Source organism: Neomonachus schauinslandi, chromosome 6, assembly GCF_002201575.2.
Source record: "Neomonachus schauinslandi chromosome 6, ASM220157v2, whole genome shotgun sequence".
NCBI lineage: Eukaryota > Metazoa > Chordata > Mammalia > Carnivora > Phocidae > Neomonachus > Neomonachus schauinslandi.
Genome location: NC_058408.1, coordinates 28,626,771 through 28,647,465, shown reverse-complemented (window position 1 = coordinate 28,647,465; position 20,695 = coordinate 28,626,771). Strand labels below are relative to the sequence as shown.

At 56.5% G+C, this 20,695-nt stretch overlaps 1 protein-coding gene across 2 annotated transcripts; it reads right to left on the bottom strand.

Moving 5' to 3' along the window:
* Window positions 1–606: 606 nt before the first annotated feature.
* On the bottom strand, window positions 607–20,123 carry TMEM9 (transmembrane protein 9). 2 transcript variants are annotated; one of them, XM_021682476.2, is made up of 6 exons: window positions 20,078–20,123; window positions 19,484–19,585; window positions 18,290–18,381; window positions 12,558–12,666; window positions 10,024–10,155; window positions 607–1,650 (listed from the first exon to the last, which is right to left on the bottom strand). In XM_021682476.2, the coding sequence occupies exons 2-6, from the start codon at window positions 19,547–19,549 to the stop codon at window positions 1,498–1,500; spliced, it is 552 nt and encodes a 183-aa protein (XP_021538151.1). In that variant the 5' UTR covers window positions 19,550–19,585; window positions 20,078–20,123; the 3' UTR covers window positions 607–1,497. The 2 variants fall into 2 exon arrangements, with proteins under 2 accessions (XP_021538151.1, XP_021538153.1); XM_021682478.2 differs by lacking the exon at window positions 20,078–20,123 and adding an exon at window positions 19,994–20,066.
* Between the last annotated feature and the right edge of the window lie 572 nt (window positions 20,124–20,695).

Genomic DNA, 20,695 nt, shown 5'->3' with positions numbered 1-20,695 from the left:
AAAGCTTCTAAATACCTGTTTGTTCGCACAACCCAAGGGCAGAAACTTCAGTTAGACCCCCCTGGTCCCTCTAGGTGCACTGTTTCTGCGGGGTCTTGGACGCACCCTGCGCTGCACTTGCCAGGAGGGAATGGGGGGTCCCTGATGGTGCGCACATTTGCTGCTCCCAGGCCGTTCTGTTTTCCTGGCTGCCCCAGCCCCTCTGAATAGCTGTGGGTTTTCATCAGGGAAAACGTATGGATTTTGCAGCGAGCACTTTTTACTGTATCTGAAAGATACTGACAGCAGGCCCTGTTCAGAGTTTAAGGGGGAATCTCCCACAAAGATGAAACACAAATCAAATCTCAGGCTAATTCCCCAGGGTCAGTGGATAGAGCTTATGAGGGGCCGGTCCCCACCCGTCAAGCGAGCAGGAATCCTGGGGAGCCCCGGGCCTCTGCTGGGACCCCCCGTGGGCCCTGCCACAGCCACCGGGACTGTCTAAGCTCTGCTTCTCTGCCCGGACCTAGTAAGGACCCCGTTCTCTGTCCCCTCTCTGAGAAGCAGCGTTTATCAGATCACTTGCGAAACACTCCCAGCGCTCTGGACCTCTTGAAATCCAGAAAGTGAGAGAAATCAGACAATTTAATGATGGCTTCCTTGGTCTACAGACAACGGAAGGACAAACGTTTCTCTCCATGCACTGGTACAATGAATGAGAGCCGAGAGACAATCCCAGGACAGGCGCCGTGGTATTCAGACCCGCTGCTCGGCCTCCTGGTCACGTGGTCCCACCAACTGTGTGGCTCAGCGACTGCAGACCTGGGGAGGCGGGGTGACGGCCTGGCCCCCTGAGGTGGGAGTGAGGGGTCAGGGGCCACAGGGAGCGAGGCGCAGCGACACTGCTGTAGGCTGGTGGAAGGGTGTGGGGGGGGGGGACAAGTGTCTGGGTGTGCCCTGAAGACAGGGCAGCTCAGCGGCATCAGCTGCCCCATCAGAGCCGTCCTGAGGGCTGGAAGCAGGCTGAGCTAGGGCTGAGGTATCAGGGTCGGGAGGAAGGTGGCCAGAAGAACCAGGCAGAGAAGGGGCACATGCTGACTGCTTCCCTCCCACACACTGAGTTCTTGATGACCCGGCTCCATCTTGCAAAGGGTAAGGACACTCCCAAGATTTGGAGCTGAAGGGGTGTCAGGGGTGAAGTAAGGAGGTACAGACTGTTCCAATCCTGAGGCCACCTGAAGCGTCTCCGCTCCGTTCTGGCCTGCCACCCCCTCCCCTCAAGGCCGAAGACTGGAGCAGGCAAACCCGAGATCAGGGACCCCACCACTCTTCCCAGATTCCATCGGCAGACGACACCTTTTCTAAAGAGAGAGAGGGGAAGGAAAAAGGCCATGGGCTTCTAAAGAGAAATCCTGGGAAGGGTGGCACCGAGGGCTGGGGAAGGGGCCTCTGGCTTTGTCCAGCCCTGGAAGCTGGCAGCCGTGGCCTCTGGTCCTTGACCCAACCTCGCCGGCCCACCTAGCTGAGCATCTTGTGCCGATCGAAGACTGTCTTGCGCTGCTCCTGCACCTGCAGCTTCCACCGCTGCTGAGCGCCCTCCACACGCTCCAGGACGGTGTTTGCTCGAGGGCCCCCCAGGGAGGCAGTGGTGGCAGCCACAGAGCGAGCATCCTGCAGGGGTAAGAGACAGGAGAGAAGGTTCAGCACGGTGAGCCAGGGCGGGTCTCGGAAACCCGACACGGAAAAAATGCCCCTACAGCAGTCCCAAAGGCTGAGCGCCCCCCACCCGAGACTGGGAGGCTGGACCTCCTCCACGGCTGGGGGCTGCTCAAGGGCCTCGCCCAGCGCACCAGGCCAGTGGCAGGCTCGGTGTTCGGAGAATGTGTAGGGCGCCCTGGGAAAGGGGGCGCTCTGGGAGGAGCATTATCTAGGGCCCCAGTTACCACACAGCTGTAGTTCAAATTGGGTCCCCAACTGCACCCCACTGGCCAATTTCTAGCCCTCAGGAGGAATACTGAGTGTTGGCCTCAGGACCTCACGGGGTCAGCGCAGAAGCCCTGATGCCCTTTATGGCTTGAGGAAACGCATCGGTGAGCACCAGGGCGGGCACCAGGCTGCAGAACCCCCCCGCCCTGCCAGCCACCGCCCAAGGACAGCAGGACGACCCGGGCACTAGGGCCTGGCCTCCCGGGGCAGGGAGCACATGGGTACCAGTGGGGAAGATGGGCCCACTGAGGAGTGTGCACGGGCACTGCTCTGCCAGGGGCTGGGACACCCGGCTGACTACCCCCAGCAAAGAAGGCATGTCCCTCACTCAGGGAGTGTGGCAGGGATGGAAATCCACCCCGGCACTCCCATTCCAGAGCCTGCCTGGCCCACTCTCCTCTGACAGGTTAGGATAGCTCAGCTCCTCCTCTGTGTGCCCGGCTGATCCCCTTCCCCTCTGCTCTCGGAACCGCTTCTGTTGTCAAAGGCAGCAGCTCCCCTAATTACCACCTCTCTGCCTCTGAAGCTCCGGAGCCCATGCATTTCCTGCAGGACCCCAACCTGATCTTTGGGGGGAATTAGAGCCGAGGGCCAGGCCCACACCCCCGTGGGGATTTCCTCCCTCGCTCTCCCTGCCTCTCATCTCCTGCCACACATCTCTTAAGGGATTAGCACACCTCTCTAAGCCCAGAGCCGCCCAGTAAATGCAACTTTGCTTCTAATGCCCTGCGCTGGCACGGCTTCTGTCACCTTGCAGCTGCCAGGCTGGGGAGAAGGGAGGGGTGGGTGAGGCGAGGGGAGGGAAGGCAGAGAGCTGGCAGTTGCAGAGAGGTGGCCGGCTAGGGCTGAGGCTGGCAGGCAGTTCACTGTCGCCGCAGAGCTGAGTCACTGTCTCATGAGGGACAAGGCCTCCCTGGGGGGTGCGGGTCCAGGACCTTGAGGAAGGCTTCCTGGGCCCGCAGAGCTGCTGATCCCAGCGACACGGAGGACGCAGGTGCTGACAGCCTCAGGCAGGGGGCGCACTGAGCCCAGAGTCAGGACTCCTGGGTTCTAGACTGGGCTCCGAGGGGCCATCTTCTCCCTGTCTCAGGCCCCACGCCCCCCCGGCCCCCAAGGGGGCCCATCTCCGAGGCCTACAGTGGGAGCTGGGACAGAGGAACAGCCTTAGCCACCTGGCAGCTTTGGGTCCCTGGACAAGTGACTATTTCTCCAAGCTTCAGTTTAATAAAGCCAGTCTTTGCAGACTTTTTTGACTGTACTGTCAGCAGAAATTAACATGTACCTCATGACCCAGTGTGTGTGCACAAACATATGCATACGCAATAAACAAGTTTTATAAGACACTTAAGTATGAGGCATTCTGATATTCTTTGCTCTGCTCTCCGTCATTTTTTTAAAACGCTGGTTATGACTCACAACTGATTTCATGACCTAATGGCTTGACCCATACTCTGAAAAACAAGGTTTAGGATGAGGAGATGGGTACAGCAAGGTTAAAGAAAATCATCTATATAAAGTTCTTAGTACTCTGGCCGTCACGGAGTAGGAGCTCAAGAAACGTTTCGTTTTCTTCTTCCCTGGCAGTTCAGCTCAGGGGTTGAGAACACCGTGGAATCAGACAAACCCAGCTCTGAATCTTGGCTCTGACACCTACCGGAATAGGACCCTGGGCAGGTCAGCTCATTCTCAGAACCTATGTCCCTATCCCTAAGACGGGGATGGCAAGAGATGCCTCTTCATGAGACCAGGAAAGCAAAGCCTTTGGCGGCGCCTGGCAGACAGCAAGCGCTCAATTCACAGCAGACACTAGCTGTGGGGTCTCCGAGGCGGGAGAAAGGGGGAGAGAGTTGGCAGACTGCTGCCAGAGGGAGCTGACTTTGAAAAAGGACCATGGCACCACACCACTTTTCAATCCCGTCCCTTCCTGGTTCAGCTACACCAGCCGGCTGCTACCGGGGGCCAAGGCCAAGCCTCCGGGTGGCCGGGGAGGGGAGATGGGCACTGAAGCCCCACTGGGACCTGGCTGTCCTGGCTTCGGGGGCCCAAGGGGCTTCTCTCCCTCCCCACCTCTCATCTTGTCCCTTCCGGGGCCCACGAGGAGTGCTGGGGTGTGAGCCCCGGAGGCAGGCTTGGAGGGATGGGCCAGCCTCAGCCCAGCTTCTCCTTGAGGGCTCTGCAGCTCAGAGAACGTCTTCAGGAGGGGAAGGCAGAGGAAGCCAAGAACAGAGCATTAAGGGAACATGCTGAAATTCACCGCATGACCACAGTATCATTTGTTTCCCCTTCATGTAAAGTCTTAACAAACAGCTCCTAAGTGGGGGAAAGCTGCTGCTGAGAGGCTCCGTGTTTCCACTGCTAATAGTCTGATTAAAAGGTATTAAAGCTTCCATGTCTGTTCTAGAGATGGCCCAGAGTGGGGCCTCATCCTTGCCTGTTCTGGGGCAGAATGGCAGCTGGAGGCGGGAGAGAAATCACACCATTTCTAGCCCCTTCCCTCTGAGGCAACTCAGGGAGGCAGGAGGGCAGCTACGAGAGGAGGAAGGCGCCTGGGTCCCGACAGGGTGCCAGGGGGTGCCCGGTGCGACCAGACTAGCATGGCGATGACAAGTGTCACTTTGTGCCACGGGCTCTGTTAAGTACTTTACGTGGATTCTCCCCAGGCTTGGGGGTACTGGGTAACATTACTCCCATCTGCAGACGAGGAAACTGAGGCCCAGGTCACACAGCCCTGTGGTGGCTGAGTGGGGGCTGGAACCCATGTCTGTGTTCTCCTACCCCAGCACTCTGCTGGCTGCTTCTTTGGCTGGTTGCTCCTAAGAGGGAGCCAATGTGGAAAAACAAAGAAGCAAGCCGGTATCTTTCCACGAGATCAGAGTAAGGCACCAGGAATCAGGGACCTCAGGCCAGGCTCTCCTCGCCGGGCCTGGGAGGCCCCAAATCCTGGTGTGCACAGGCCAGAGCTGACGACCACCGTCAACGCGGCCCAGAGGAAAGCTCCCCGGCCCGCGCAGGAGCACCGGGCTGAGGACAAGAGGACAGAGGAAAAGAATCCCCACTTAGAGCTGCGCTCCCTCCACCCTTCCCCCAGTCCCGCGAGTCGGGGCAGGACAGGCAGCGCTGTCACTTACCCAGTCACGCAGCTCGGAATGGCCCGGGTACAAAGCCCTTCCGGAAGGGGACTACATGGCCGCCCTCAGTTTTCCAAGTTTAACCCAAAGCCTTCCCGCTGTAGCCAAACCCCGCCCCGTCTCTGCTGCAAAGCTCTCCCTGACTCCCACTCGCTGCCAGCCATGGTCCTAGGACATCCCATAATGCCATGCTCCCACGCAGACACGCTGCCTGCTGACTCGGCTACTCAGACAGAACGCGTGTGGGCACAGCATCAAGGCCTCTGGGCTGGCTGAGGCGCACACTCCCCCACGCCCCCCAGCCCTGCAGCCACCCTGGTCCACGTGGCGGCCCCTCACCGCCCAGCCTTTGCCCGTGCTGCCCCAATAATCACCATGCCACTGATGTGCTCAGACCGCACAGAAAGGTCTCATTCTTAGGAGTGAACAAACACTTGTCAAAGTGGCGCACACATTATCACAGCGATGTTGAGGTTAGAACAATTACAGCCATTCCACACAGAGAAAAGTACACTAAGAGATTATGCGTCATGGCTAGTAACTGGCAGAGTGGGACTCCGATCCAGAGCTATGGTTCCAAAGCCCGGCACCTGACAACAGTGCTGGGAGCCTCCCACTGGACGCTCTAGAAATGGTTAGTGGCTGCATCCCACACTCTTCTGTCCGCCCCCAAAGGAGAACTGTCCCCATCAGTGTGTCTTCTTCAAGTTTCTCCGTCAGCCTCCCAGGGCCAGGGCCCTCAGCTGAGTGCTGCCCGACCATCCCTGCACAAGAAGGGCGGACGTCCCGGGGACCCTGAACCTTCTCATCACTCCGGCTCCTTCACGACCCCAGATGCCCTCATCACCACCACCATTCTTCGGTTCCCCATACGTCCCTCGCGCACCGGGGGCCTAGAACCGTACCCAGCCCCCGCAGGCTGAGATCTCTGAGGACCCCTCAGAGCCCAGGGTGCCCATGCTGCGAGGAGCAGAGACACCCAGAGCCGCATGGAAACCCTTATTTCTCGCTCTTCAAAGAGGGCCAAACCCGTACATCTAAAAAGCTCTGTTTGCCGTTTCTGTCCCAGCAAACATGCTTGCTTCCTCCTTTCAAAGGGTGTCTGAGCCTGGGGATTAGGCCTAATGCTGCTGGAATCCCAGGGGAGGCAGTGCTCAGCAATCAGGGCCCACTGAGGCCTGCCAGCACTTTCAAAGGGAACACGACAGGCTTTCATCTCCCGCCTCGGGGGTGCTGGGGCTGGGGCTGTGAGGGAGGCCTCCCTTCCTCTTCCAGACCTCTCGCCCCAGGGCAGGAGAGCTCCTGGCTACAGGAATTGGGGAAATGGAGCCAAAGGCCCCCAAACCTGGGAAGTGATCCAATCCCCAGATCTCATCTCTGATTGGATCCCAGACTTGGGGTAGGGGGTGAGGCAGGGGCACAGAGCCTGGACAGTTTCCTCCCCAAGGTCACTGAGTTATAGGGGCCTAGGCAAACTTCCAAAGAACCTGAGAGGTCCCGTTCCAACTTTCTTCCTTTTGGAGTGAAAGCTAGATCCCTTACCCCAGGGGAGACCCCATCCTTCTTAAGGGAAACACTCTCCAGACCACTAATACCCCAGAGACACAGCTTCAGCCCTGGCTCTGCCGCTGTTTGGCCAGGTGGCCTTGGGACCTGCTCTCCTTGCCCCCCACCCCCCCTCCCTGCCCCATGTGCACTGAGAGAGGTGGGTCAGCAGAGTCCCCCCCACCATCCAAGGCTGGGACACTGGGTTTCTGGAGAGACGAGATCATTGGCGCTGACTCCAGTGTCCCTACAGCAGCTGAGCTGTCACTCTCCCATGCGTCTTCTGAGCTGGCTCGGATGACCCCCTCTGCCAGGAAGCCTTCCTTCCCAAACTAACAGGAAGAGGAGAAGTCCCCAGCCCCTGTCTAATAAAGAGCTTGCCAAAGCACCTAGCTTTCTCCCTGACTGCCATCTCCTAACACCTGATCTCAACCACTGCTTTATGGCTCATTCACTTGGCTTGGGCTCTGTCTTGGGGCTTCAACCCCTGAGAGCAGACATGAGCTCTGTAAATCTACACAGTGCGGCCCGCAGGAGTTGAGAGGCCAGAGGGAAGAAGAGAAGCCCCGTGCACGGGAAAAAAACGGAGCTGCTGAACCTCCAGGAGGGATGACCTAGGAACACCTAAGTTGGGGGCACCACACAGAATCATGAGGTGAGGGGATGGGGAGCCAGGCCAAGTGCCGAGACTAAGGGGCAGTGCGTGCTATGGGTGCTGAGCGGGTGAGCAGACCCCACTCACAGCTGCCCCAAGGTGTTCCCCTAACCACCCTCCAGGTACTGGGGAGCTGCACTCTGTGCAGAGATGGCTGTACCTCAGGTCAGGGCATCAGAGACTGACCACCTTTTATTTCCTTCTAGAACATCGGGGTAGCAGGTGAGGGGTGTCATCCCTCCCACTGCTCTCTCCCAGGGCAGGAAATCTCCCCTAGAGTGTGTAGCATGGGCTTGCCAGCTTCAGCTTCAGAGCTGCCTAAGGCACCCCACTGCCCCCGCAGGCCCCCAGGGTATGTGGCCAGACAGCACTTCCTCGTAGGGCAATCCTCCTCACTCGGCCAAAATCTGCACCCAGGGAATATACGCCCTTGGATCTGGGATCTGCTCTCAGGAACTCGTTGGCCACATCTAACCCCCCTCTCCCCTTAAAGCCCCCCCACACAAAGAGAGGCAGCTCTGACTTACGCCTCCAAGTGGGTAGCACCCCGGGTCTCCTGGGGGAGAGGGGCCTGGGCCTAGACCCAGAGATGGCAAGCTGCCCTCCCCTCTGGCACCACATCCAGGGCGGCAGGAGACACAACAAGGCCATGCCCAAGAGCCATGCATTCCAGAGAAATGGCAGCACGGGCTGTGTAATCACGGGGCCGCATCTCTCAATTACTCCCCCAGCCAGGACTGCAATTACCACATTACCCCTAATCACCAAGTGTTTATTAGCGATGCCCCTCCCCATCAGAGCTGCTATTACTGTACATTAATAACCAGGTAGGCACGCAAGGTTTCCTCTTGAACACAGACCACCCAACTGCCAGGGCCACCACCTCCCAGGCCCCAGCTCCAAGGGGCGAGGCTCATCCTCTCTGCTCCCCCTTTGGCCAAACTCATGTCAGTGGGAGACTGGGGGCAGACTGGGATCGGTCCAGCCACATACCCAGGAGAAGCAAGAGGGCCCGTGGGATGGCCAGGCCTCCCTCTTTCCCCGGCCTCGTCCCTGTGCTTGTGCTGGCCCAGACCCACGACGCCCCGTGGCTGCACATGGCGATCTGAGCCCCGGACCCTCTTGGCGGGGGGGGGGGGGGGGGGACCCCGCCCTTTCCCATCTCCAACCCGGTGCTTGACATGTTCTAAATTGTGACAGCTTGGTGGCAGTTTAGCCAATGCCTAGTGATTTCCAGTGACCCCAAACACACTCGCTTACGAGGGAGCCCACCCAACCCATTATCAACTGTGTCATCTGCAAGAAGACTTCTTAGATCACGTTAAATCTCCTCTCCTAACTCCCAACTATGGGTCCTTGTACCCCTGGCTTTACCGGGGGTGAGACTAAGCTCTCTCCCACCAACACTGGAAGGCTGCTATCATGTATCTCCTTGAGTTTGGTTTGGTTTTTTTTTTTCAAGCTCAACACCTCCCAGTTTCTTCAACTTATTCTCCCAGGACATGGCTGAGATGCTTCACCCTACAAGCCCCTTTGTATGTGTGCTCGTTCCCGCACTCCATCCCTCAGTCTGGAGATACGCAGCATCTTCCAGCCGCAGGGAGCACTAAGGTCCGAGCTGACAGACTGGTCTGTGCTTTCCACAATTGCCCAGAGCCCACCACTCAGGGCAGCGCGGCGGCAAGGCCTGCCCTGCCTTCACATACCACCGCTCTGAGGCTGCCCTGGCGGCTGTGTGGTCCCACAGAGGGCGAGCTCCGGGCACAAGGATGAGGAGCTTCCCTGGGAGAGCATGCTGGCTCACCGCACCCCAGCTGGGCCAGCCGCACACGCGCACCACCTCTCGCTCCCACCAAGAGCTTCTCACTGCAGCCCACCTCTCTCCCACCCAGGGCTTCCTCTGCAGGGCGCCCGTAACCCCTCAGCATGGGGACAGATGGAGGAGGGTGACTGGCTGCTAGCCATGCCAGGCCTGGCCTGAGCCCCGCCAACCCTGACCTGAGGGGTTCGCGGGCTGCCTGGGGTCAGTGGTTCCCTTCGTTATCTAATGGCGTTGAAACTCCTTAGCCTGACATTTGAGGCCAGTGATAATCTGGTCTAAACTTACTGGCCAGTTCTATTTGCCACAATTCCTACATGCCTACCTTATCCTCGAAATGCTCCAAATTCCTCAAGCACCTCAGCACCACTATCTACCTTACTACTCATTGGCCCTTAAAATCCTACTTTTCCCTTAAGGGGCCCAGGTTGCGCTTTGCGTCGAGCAGGCACTTGGCAGATGTCTACAGAATCACTAAAGAATAAACATGCTATCTGCAAGTCTACCACCCACTTGACACCTGCCCAGTGTCTGAGCAACCAGGATATGACGTGTGTCTACATGTGACTGGCCCTGGTTGGTCCATTTCCCCTCAGCCCGGAAAGGCAGGACAACGCAACATATGCCCCCGCCCCCACCACCCCGACTCATGCATCCAGGCTGATGCCAGGCATCAGGAACACTGCAGGGCCACCTCCTGCTTCATGTGGAAGTGCAACGGGCGGTTCCCTGCCAAGGAAAACTCTGGAGTCTGGGTGATGTGTAGGACACTGAACAGGAGAAGAGCAAATTGGAGCATGGGGGGTGAGGGACATGGAGCCCCACCTAGGCCTCCGCGATGCTCTTCTGGTTCTGCCCTGGGGACTCACAGGCTCGGAGCCCAGGGCCCTGGCACCCAAAACCCCAGTTACCTCATTCTCCTCCTCATTGTGCAGATGTTCGGTGTACGCATCCGGCTTTCGAATGAGAGGGTCGACCAGCATCAGGAAGGCCATGTAGAGCAAGAGGGCCCCCACCACTGACAGGTAGATGACAATGATGACCTGAGGGAGAGAGCCAGCCGGCCCTGTGAACCAACACTCTGGTCCAGGACAGCCATGCGCGTGCGGCGGCGACAGGGGCTGCCTCGAGCGCCACTGGGGAAGGGCCCAGAGGCTGTGGGCTTGCAGGCAAAGACAGAAGGGACAGGGGGCCCATTCCACATATTTGCCAGCTCTGCCCTAAACTGAGGGGATCCCACAAGAATAGCGGACATAAAAACAACAGATTATGAAGGAAAGCACCTGGATCCTGACACCCCAAGATGCTCCCAGGGGTGCGGAGTGCGGAAGCGGGGCCTACCTGGCTCTCCCCAAGAAAGGGTGGAAAGCAACGGGACACAAAGTAAGAGCAGGGAAGAACCGGCTGGTGGAGAGGCCTGAGGCTGAGCCCCAGGGCACGAGGGCTCCCTCCCCACTGCCAAGTGCGGGCGGACAGGTGGGAAGGTCCAGTCCCAAGAGGGCACGCCAACGGGCGGAGGGAGACAGGCTGGCGAGAAGGTGTGCCCTGGAGGCTGGAGGCCACATCTCCCCCTCCCGTCAGTCACCCTGCATGGAGGTGACAGCCAGTGACAGAATGACAAATCTCTTCCGTACACGGAGAGGCTCACAAGCTGCAGTAACTTTTTCGTTTTACAGAAAAGACAGATTCAGTGAGGCTACTCAGTGCCTCCCAGTGTGGTGCTCTGGACTCTCCATGCCCCCCAGTAGCCACGGCGGCGTCACTAATACACCTCCGTTACCGGGACCACAGAAGCACCTTCACTGGTGTCCAAATGCCTGCTGGGCAGCCAGCACTCACCTGACTGAGAACCATGAACCAAGGTCCCAAGGTTAGCAAATGGTAGAGGTTTTTAACCTGAACACAGATTTACTGACTCCGGCTCACATGCTTTTTCTACTTCCACAACGCCTGGCCATCACTGGCTTCTGATCCCAGCCTTGGCCCCAAATGGACTGTGATGAGTGATAAAAGAGAGAAACCTTGGGACGTTCAGGTCAAAGTCCGGCTCAGTCAAAGGTCGAGTTCAACTGGACCAACTTCCTCCCTGACTGGGGCACCAGTGTTCACGCCTCTTTAAACAGGGCCAATGGCCAGACCTCTTGCCTGTACCCCGGGAAGGGCCAGGGGAATGGAGATTGAGTCTCTAGTAGGCTGACACTGGGGGGTGGGGGGAGCCTCCTAGGGAGGAGGACTGGAGGGAAACTTGAGGGATTAGGAAGTGTGTCTGATGAGCGCCCCGTGTCGCGAAGTCCCTTTCTGCCAAATAGGGAGAGGCGCCACCTGGCTCAGCACTGGGTCTCAGCCATCTGGTCCCCAGAGGGTGGGGGCCCTGGAGCATGTTCAGAGCAGGAGAAAGACGCTCCAGGAGGGGCTGGCTCAGGCGGGAGGATAAAAGGAGTTGAGTCTGCACAGCCTGATGGGGCGAGGACTGAGCGGTGGCGGACAGACAGCTGCTTCCCATCAGAAAGGTGAGAACACGGGAGGACAGCAGGACTGGGAAGGAGCTGCCAGCTCCCTGGTCTGGGCAAGAGAGCAAGGAACATCACCTCCCCTCCTGAGCCTCAGAAGGAGAAATGGGATGGACTAGGCAGTGCCGTTAAACTCCTCAATTCCTTTCTCGATGCTATTTCTAGACTCTCCAGAGGACCAGCAGAAGTCAGCTGAAAATCTGGCCAGGAAGAGCTTAGGTCAGAAATCGGGACGCAGGGCCTGGCTCAGGAGTCAGAATCCGGACTAGGAGACCCCGGGGGAGGCTCCGGGTAGATGAACCTCTGCTAGCGTGAGCCGTGGTCCTATGGAGCCCGCCTAGTGGCAGAGGAAAGGCCAAGGCCGCTGCCTTCACTTGCTACGGTGGTGGCCGTGTCTCCTGCTTCTCTCCCGAACTCACCCAACAGTCTTTGAGAACGAGGTTCGGGGCCAAAGCCCCTCCTGCCCAGGTGCCACCACGCAGACACCCAGTCCTGATGCACAGCTCCCAGGGGGCCTGTCAGGAGTCTGAGGCCACTCTGGAAGCTCAGTCAGACTGGGTGTTCTGGGAGGGCGGCCTTACTGTCCTATTAGCAGCACCCTGCGTGTTACCCAGCACATAAAAGGCACCTGAAAGAGGCTTACTGAACGAATGGAAGAAAGAAGAAGGGGGAAATCGGAAAGAACAGGAGGAAAAAAGTGACATGAAGCACCTCGCCCAGGTTCCCTGCCCCCCATGTAATGGGAGCCACTGGACAGATGTCAGAAGACAGAGCTGGCTCCAAGAAGGTGTGGGAGGCAGGCCCCTGTGTCTGTGACCAGGCCAGCCCAGAAGCCAGTCCCACAGCCACTTGGAATGTTCCAGAATACAGCAAAAGATCATGGGTGCCGGGCAGCCAGGGAGCAGGGTGGGCCCGAGCCCCGAGCCCCAGGCTACCTTGATGGTGGTGGTGCTGCGCTCCTCGTACTTGCACTCACACAGCAGGCAGTAGGCCTCCACGTCGTGGCCGGGTACCGGCATGGGCTCCACCACGTGCAGGCAGTTGCTGGAAAGAGACAGACGGGGCAGTGGGAGCAGGGCCCCCGGCAGCAGGCAGCCCGGGAGGGGAGGGCGGGGCAGAGGAAAAGGGGCTCCCAGGGAGTGGGGAGAACAGCCTTCCCAACCCCCCAGCACCTGTCCCCGGCCCACCCGAACCAGCTCTCTAAGGTGCACCTTTGATGCTGGCACCAAAAATGCCAACATTTCCCAAACTGCTGCCCTCAGCTGCCTTCTTATCTCATGCCGTGCACCCCTCCCCGCCTCCCCGACTCCCATGGGCTTGTTCAGTCCAGAGATTTCCAAGTCAGAGCTGGGGAGGCCCAGACTGGAGTCTTAGACCAGAATCCCTAGTCAGGACCGCCCCCCGGCACCCTTCCATCCAGCTGCCCGCTAGTCACCACAGGAGCGGCCCACAGGGACGCTCCACGGCCACCCTCCCATGTCCCTCTGCCCCAGCTCCCTGGGCTGTGTCCCCAACAGCACAGAGCACCCCTACCGTCCATTCTGCCGACCAGGTCCAAACCTGGCAATCACCTTTGACACCACCTTTTCCTCTCACCTATGAATCCATCAAATGCCAGTGATGTTTACCTCCTTAAAAACTTCTAAGACCCACCTTCTCTACTGGCTCCCGCTGCCCTGTCTCAGCTCAAGGTCTCATCACTGTGTCCTCGGACCAGTGGCCCGGGCTCCCCATTGCCCTCACGCCTCTCATCTAGCCCTGTGCCTCTACTACCTTCTCCACCCGGGAGCTCAGTGGTGTTAGCAAAATGAAACTCCTGTCACATCACCTACCCCCGCTGAAAGCCTAAAGCTGGTCAAGGCCTCCCACAGGGCCTCTAGGGTGAGGCCAAATGAGCTGCTCCCCCTGGGGCACCCACGGCTCCACCTCACTCCAGGCTGCCTCCCTGTCCAGTCCCATCCCCTGCCACGCCTCACCCCACTCCCCACCCTCCAGCTCTGCTGATCTTCTAGACTCTTCTCTGAATGAGCCGTGCTCCCCTCCTTGACACATCTCCTGCCTTCTGCCAGGAATACATGGTTTTGCCACCTCCCCTTCCCACGCGTGGAATCCTACACATCCTTCAAGATCCAGCCCAAAGATCTGACATCTCCCCACGGCAGCCAAGTCCCCACACTCATCTCTATCACAGCACTGACCACACTGTGCTGCATTCCCACTTTTACTTGTACGGTCTCCCCCTGGGGACGCTAAGTTCGTCGAGGACAGAGGCCATCTCCAGCTTCCCAGCACCCAGCGCAGGGCTGGCAGTGCAGGGCTCGGGGAACAAGCTCAGGGAACAAGCTGCTGCCAAATGAGTCCCGTTCTAATGGCGCGCCCGCTTAGCCCGCCTTTACCTAACAGTGCTCTCGACCCAGGAGAGCTAAAGATCACAGGCCCCACATTTAAAAAGACGGAAGTGAGCTCAGGAAGGCAAAGTGGCATCGCCACCACAATGAGGTCAGGACCCAAATCCCGATCCTCGGCTCGTCTTTCCATGTGACACTCTGTCTCAGTGGGGCCCATGCCTGTGCTCAGCTCTTTACTTGGGCCTCTTGATCGGGCTCAGCCTTCTTCAGATCAGCAGGTTTCTACAGGTACAGTTCACACATAAGCAAGTGCCCTCGAGAATGCACCTTGATCATTACCACTGGGGAAAGTCAACCACTCTCGGAGGTTCGCAGAGGTAAACCAGGCATCCCACTGCAACGGACGGCCAGGTCTGCGGCCCTGGGCCTATGTCCTCCTCTCTGGGATACAGGAGTTGTACCACTTGACAGCCCTGACAGGAATCCTGCAAGAGCCAATGGGGAGAACTCAGAGACAGTTCCATTAAGGGTAGTAGGTGGAAACTGAGGCTGGGCAGGATTCTAGGACCCAGTGACAACACGGGCGACACCCCGGTACCGGTGGGCGTGGGGGCTAGACCTGCGGTCAGCAGGTCAAATGTACAGCAGGGTGACTACAGTTAACAACACCGTATTATAGGTCTTTCAGGTCTCTGAAAAAACAAGCCTGTTCTGAGCTATCCCAGGGCCCTTCTAGACTCAGGCTGGGCTTCTGGCTGAGGCATCAAACACGTGTGATATGAAGATCAGGTGTGGAAATAAATATGAGATGTCCTCTAAAAGCCTCTGTTCCCCTTAAAAATCCAGGATGTAGCCTACGTGATTTTCCCTAAACCCCGATGATTCCAGTTTCACCTCTGGGTAACAACTTCAACACATCACTCCTTGCTGCGTGAGTGGGGGTCTTCTACGTAACTAACTGCACCATTACCAGACCCCGCACGCTGCCACCTCTGGGAGGAGCCGATGGACAAGGTCAGGTTCATGCACAATACTGGTCATCACTGCTGGGACCGTCTCTTCTCCAGAAGTCCCTACAAGCCTTCTGAGGACCAGATGCCTCCCTTTCTGAGCCACACGGGGTCCCGGTTTGGAAGGCCACGCCAATGCTACAGTGCGATGTGTGCACTCCCCGCCAAGGGCAAGCAAGGTGGGGGGGCAGGGGCAGCGGGAGGAGCGAACCCAGGTTCTCCAAACTGGAATCCTGTTACGGGAATAGGCTGTAAAGGGGTTAGGGGAACAGTAAATGGAAAGCTGTAATCTTTCTGTTGTCTCTGGCCTCTTGAGAGTCGGTAAAACCCTAAACATGATCTTGCTCTCTAAGGATTTCATTTACCTTCCTGGGGATCGGTGGTATCGAAAGACTCCAAGGACTGGTGAGAGGACATTAAGGGACAGGTTGACGGAGAAAGATAAGCTGGGTTTAATTCTCTGCTCCGCCATGTATTCTGTGATTGTAGTAATTTATTTATCCCCTCTGGGTCCCCGTTTCCTCAATTATAAATGGAGGCTGAACTCATCAGTGTCTTTCAGGCTTTGTTCTCTTAGGTACCCCAGGAACCACTGGGCAAGAAGGTGGTGGAGGGAGGGGCTGAGAGACGGGTCCCTCTCAGCACCAGGTCTGATTTTGTTTCACATGTTGTGTTTCCAACACAGATTCCGTCTCTAGAAAGGTTTAATTTCTAGAAGTCGGAAAGACACTGAACTAACCTACTTGGTCCCTTCCCACCCTCGGACTGCCTCTGCAACGTATCTCCTCGGCAGACCCACCAACAGAGCATCATTGTTAGGGTTTCTGCCCTCCGACAGGCGTGTGGTTATGAACTCCCACCACTAGATGGCAGAACACCAGCGGCGCAGGAACATAAATGCGGTGACCTGTGAGGCCCGCAGCTCAGACAGTTCTGGCTTTGCTCTGCACAACAAAGGGTGCAAGTATTCCCCCAGCCGTGGACCCAGGGGACAGCAGAGCGGCGACAGTGGCAGAGACCTGAAGATGTAACTGGTCTCCTCTGACCCTCGCCAGAGGGCTGGAAGACCACAGGTCAAGCCCCCCCCAGTCCCCACCCCTACCAGCGGGTTGCCAATGTTGTCGCTGGGTCCTAGAATCCTGCCCAGACTCAGTTTCCACCTACTACCCTTAATGGAACTGTCTCCAAGTTCTCAACTTAAGATTGTTCATTGGGTAATCCCCTAATTCTGACTTCTAAGGAGAAGAAAATAAACTAGAGCCTGAGCAGGACTCCTTTCTCTGCGGGCATCCAAGCTTGGGTTTGCAGGCCATCTTATCACCCCAGGCCAGAGACAGGGCTACTAAAATCTGCTGTTGCCTGTGGGACATAGCCTTACTATCTGCTGTGGGGCTCAGTCTATCAATTTATTTACTGATGTTATCTGAGCTCTAACCGCAAGATACAGGGAGGTCACAGGGGCTCCTCCCAGGACTTCACGTCTTAGGGCTTTGTGAATCCATCAGGACAGGCGAAACCAGAGGGAAACATTCTGCTGTGTTGTGTGAACCAGAGGAGCTCGTTTTCTGGGGCTGTGCTCTAAGTCTTTCAATGATTACCTATGTGGCCTCTAACAAGGCATGATAATATATATTAATATTAGCTAACATTTATACAGCACTTACTACATGCCAGGCATTGTCCTAAAGGCTCTGACATGGGCATGTACAAGCACGCACACACGCACACACACACACACACATTCAATATTCAATATACTGCCATCCATCTTACAGATGAGGAAACGGAAGTACTCTGGACATGAAGTCACTTGTCACATGATGAACAAGGGGCCAACCTGGATTTGAAGCCAGGCAGGCCAGATCCCGAGTCTGCACATCTAGCGAGCCTGCCTCTCGGAAAATCACTCAGACTATCTCAGAACTGGAGAAGTTCCAAATTCCCAAAGGCTGCTGGTAATCACCTAAGGAACTTTAAGAGAATGTTACTCCTGCCCCCCCTGCTCCCCGATATTTCCTGAATCCGAATCATAGGGGGAGGAGATCGAATGTACAGGAGGGAGACTACAGTTAACAACACCGTATTATATGCTTGAAAGTTGTAAAGAGAGTAGATCTTAAATGTTCTTACCACACACACACAAACGGTAATTATGTGAGGTGACGGAAGTATTCATTAACCTTATTGTGGTAACATTTCACAATATGTATGTGCATCGAACCATCAGGTTGTACACCTTAAACTTACACAAAGTGCTATGTCTAAAGGACCTCAATAAAGCTGGGAAGAAAGAAAACAACAAAACCCCATATCTTAGGGATAGGTGGTGCTGGGAATCTGTATTTTCTCAAAGCCCACCTGATGATACTAACCTACAACCAAGGAGGGGCCCTGACCTGGACACCCCCTCCTTGTGATGCGAATCCCTTCCACAGTGCCCTTAGCAAAGAATCACCCCATCTGTGCTCAGATCCCTCCAAGGAGCGGGCTTCCCAGCTCTTAAAATAGCCTGGATTAAAAATGCTTCCTTCGCTCACACTTATAGTTTCCCTGAAGCCACCCTTAAAGCTGTTTCTACTGACTCCAATTCTACACCAAAAAACCACATTGAACATAACTGATACCACTCCCATGTGCCCCACCTCCCAGAGCATGCCTGCCCTGCTCTTGGTCTTTGTCAGCCACCAGATGTACCCGAGCCCTCTCCTCGTCGAGCCTCCCTTCTAGGAAGCCACTCCTTCTAGGATATGGTGTTGAAACTTCCCTTCACCAAGCTGGTCTCCTTTCTCTGAATGAATCTGTGCCTCTTTTTCTCCTTTTTAAAGGGAAGCATCCAGAAATGAATTCAGGACTCTAGGAGTATAACTGAAATTTCCTCTTTGGGTTTTAGTCTCTGCAATTATAAAAAGGGAACACTACCTATCCCATCTACCTTACAAGGCATTAATGAGACTGGTACAGAATAACACACGTAACAGAGCTTTGCAAAAGTACACAAAAGGTCCCATCGTATGTGGGCATACTATCTACCTCGCCCAATCTCTCTACTACCATTTTGATTACTGATAAACACCCAAATCAAAGCAAAATATCAAAATCCACTTCTCTGACCAGAAACCCCTCAGCTAGAATTCAAGACACCTGGGTCCTGTTCCCAACTGGCTGTGTGACCATGGACAAAACAGTCCTTTGTAGGCTCTAGTGGGAAAGCAGGAGCAAGCTCATCCTCCAGGGATCCAAGAACCCCAGTAAACACTTGTACTTTCAACTAGTTGTAGCAGCCACGAGCCAGGCTGTACAGCGCCTTACCAGTCCTTCTGTGACACATTCTGGTTGTAAATGTGCCCACTGATGTTTCTATATGGTGGACAGATGCATTTGCAACGAATATCTTCAGAGCTCTGGAAGAGAAAGTACATGGTAGGCAGGTAGGCAGGGCCCCTGGCTTCAGGTTCTAGCAAGACTTGTTCATATATGAATGCTCTTGACCTTGCCCATCCCCAAGTTCAGTAAGGAATGACTTCTGCAAAAAAGATGCTAATATCACAGGATTCTCAAGACAGAAACTGTCCAGTGGCAAATGAGACTCACAGAAAACTGCCTAGGGCTGCCATTCCCCAGAAGGATGCCTGGGAGTGGGGGGGTGTGTGGCAAGCAAAGGGACAGCCCTCTACTTTGGGCCCCACACTTGCTGTGTGCACCTCTGCCCAGCAACCTTGATGGTGAGCCCCTTCCCGCCCCCAACCCAACTCCAACTTCCTAGGTTAGGAATGGGGGAAGGTAAAGGGCAGGGGTACACAAAAAGTGGATCATTTCCATGGGAATACCCAAGCAATCCCTTAGAAAGTTCCTCCTCCCTGAAATGAGTAAGAAACAAAACCACAAATAATTTTCATTCCAATCAGGAATTCCCCAGAGGGGCTGGAACCAAACCCTCAGACTCAATCTCACTTAAAGCCTTGATGACCTTCAGAATTTTAAATTCCACAGAGCTACCCAAGCCCAGTTCTGGGTCATTTACCCCTAAAGAATGGAAATTGCTCAGGAGTCCCAGCGCTTAGGTCACCCTCCGTGTAACAGAAACTTCCAGCTGTGCAAGACTTCACACTTAAGGAGCATTTCCACAAACTATATTACTTGATTCTCCTTAAGTAGAGTAGTAGACATTATAAGCACCCCGATTTTACCCAGGAGCAAAGGAAGGTATGGGGAACTTGGATAACTCCTCCAAACACAAACTCCCCCGCTGGAATCTCACCTAGGTTTCTACTCGGATCCAGAACGTGTGCTCTGTGCTCCACCCCTCTCCCTTCACTCCACCCTTACGGAGGAGGCCTGCAGCCTGGCGCCCGCGAGAACACTCCCCAAAACTACGGTCCATTGATGAGTGAGGGGCAGGGCTGGAGCAGCAGCTCCAGCTGCTCCCCTCGGGCGGGGGGCGGAGGAGCCCTGTCCGCAGGCAGGGTGGTCGCGCACGAGGTGCTGCTGGATCACCTCCCTCACCTTGTTGGCTTGAGCTGGGGGCAACAGCAAGCACCCGACCACGGCCACCAAACATAGGAGCTTCATGCTGATCGGGCTTGGGAGGCCAGCCAGACCGGACACCTGCATAAGAGATAGAAGTAGGGAAGGGGAAGGGGGCCACACCATACCCCGCACTCTCGGCCCTTTAGCCCTCCCGCCAGGACGTAGGAATGGGGTTAGGAGCTGGGTTCAGCATTCCAGGGCCTCCTAAAACCCTGTGGCCAAATACGGCCTTCCGTCTCCAAGTCTCCGGCTCTCCATCGCCCACCTGGAGCGCCCGGGAAGAGGGGGCCTCCCGGGGACTCCGCGGCCGGGGACCTCGAGTTCCTAGGACCAGGCCCCGCTCTGACCCTCGCGGCGCGTTCCACCGCCCTCCGCCATCTCCGCCTCCGCCCGCCCGCCCGGCAGCTCCTCCCCACTCAAGGCCAGATGAAAACTTTCGGTGTACAGGCTGGGAGCCCTGATCCGACCGCCAAGGCCAGTACCCACCTAATCAGGGGTCTCGGGCCGGCCTGGGAGCCCCGGGTACCCCAAAGACCCCTGTACCCCTCCCCCAACGCCCGGTCCGCTAACCTGCGAGCCCCGCCACCGTCGCAGAAGACCCAGCTGGTCCCGCCCCCTCCCGGCCTCTATTGGCTGCTGGAGCAGCCTCTCAGCCCAACCTCGCTATCGCCAAGGTAACAAGGCCCACCTTCGCCTGGGCTAGGAGGCTCCCGCGCAAGGGAGAGGAAAGCATTTCTCAGACTCGACCAAACAAGAAAAGGGAGCGTCAACTTTCCAGACAGAAACAGGGAAGGGTCTTGCCTTTGCGTGGCCTGTAAAACTCCCACAGCAGTGCTTGGCCCCTCCTCGTATTACACAACTCGGGGGTCCGGAGAGGGGCTAAGTTTGTTTCATCTTGTAGTTTTATAAAGAGAAAGCACTTTATACACAACAAGCTAGTAACAACAACAATAGCCTTAAAAACCCAGTAAGGGCCTTTGAGCTCACTCCCAGTCTGAATGTTAGTTAGGGATGCACATCTTGGCTGCACAGGACTTTACCAGGCCCCACCTCTGCTCTCCCCCGACCCAGCACCCTGAGGAGAAGGAAACCGGCGGGGGCAATGAGGTGGTGGGCTGGGCCTGGGAGGAGAGTGCACAGCCACTCACCCTGTCTCCCTGCCCCCAGCCCTGTCTGGACCTGGCAGAC

Bases quoted from the DNA above. Each gene is read 5' to 3' on its own strand.
- TMEM9 (XM_021682476.2), bottom strand. From the start codon at position 19,549: ATGAAGCTCCTATGTTTGGTGGCCGTGGTCGGGTGCTTGCTGTTGCCC. The intron at 12,667-18,289 runs GTAAGGCGCTGT...GTCTCTTTCCAG, and splicing joins AATGTGTCACAGAAGGACTG to CAACTGCCTGCACGTGGTGG. The intron at 10,156-12,557 runs GTAGCCTGGGGC...TCTCTCCCTCAG, and splicing joins GCAGCACCACCACCATCAAG to GTCATCATTGTCATCTACCT.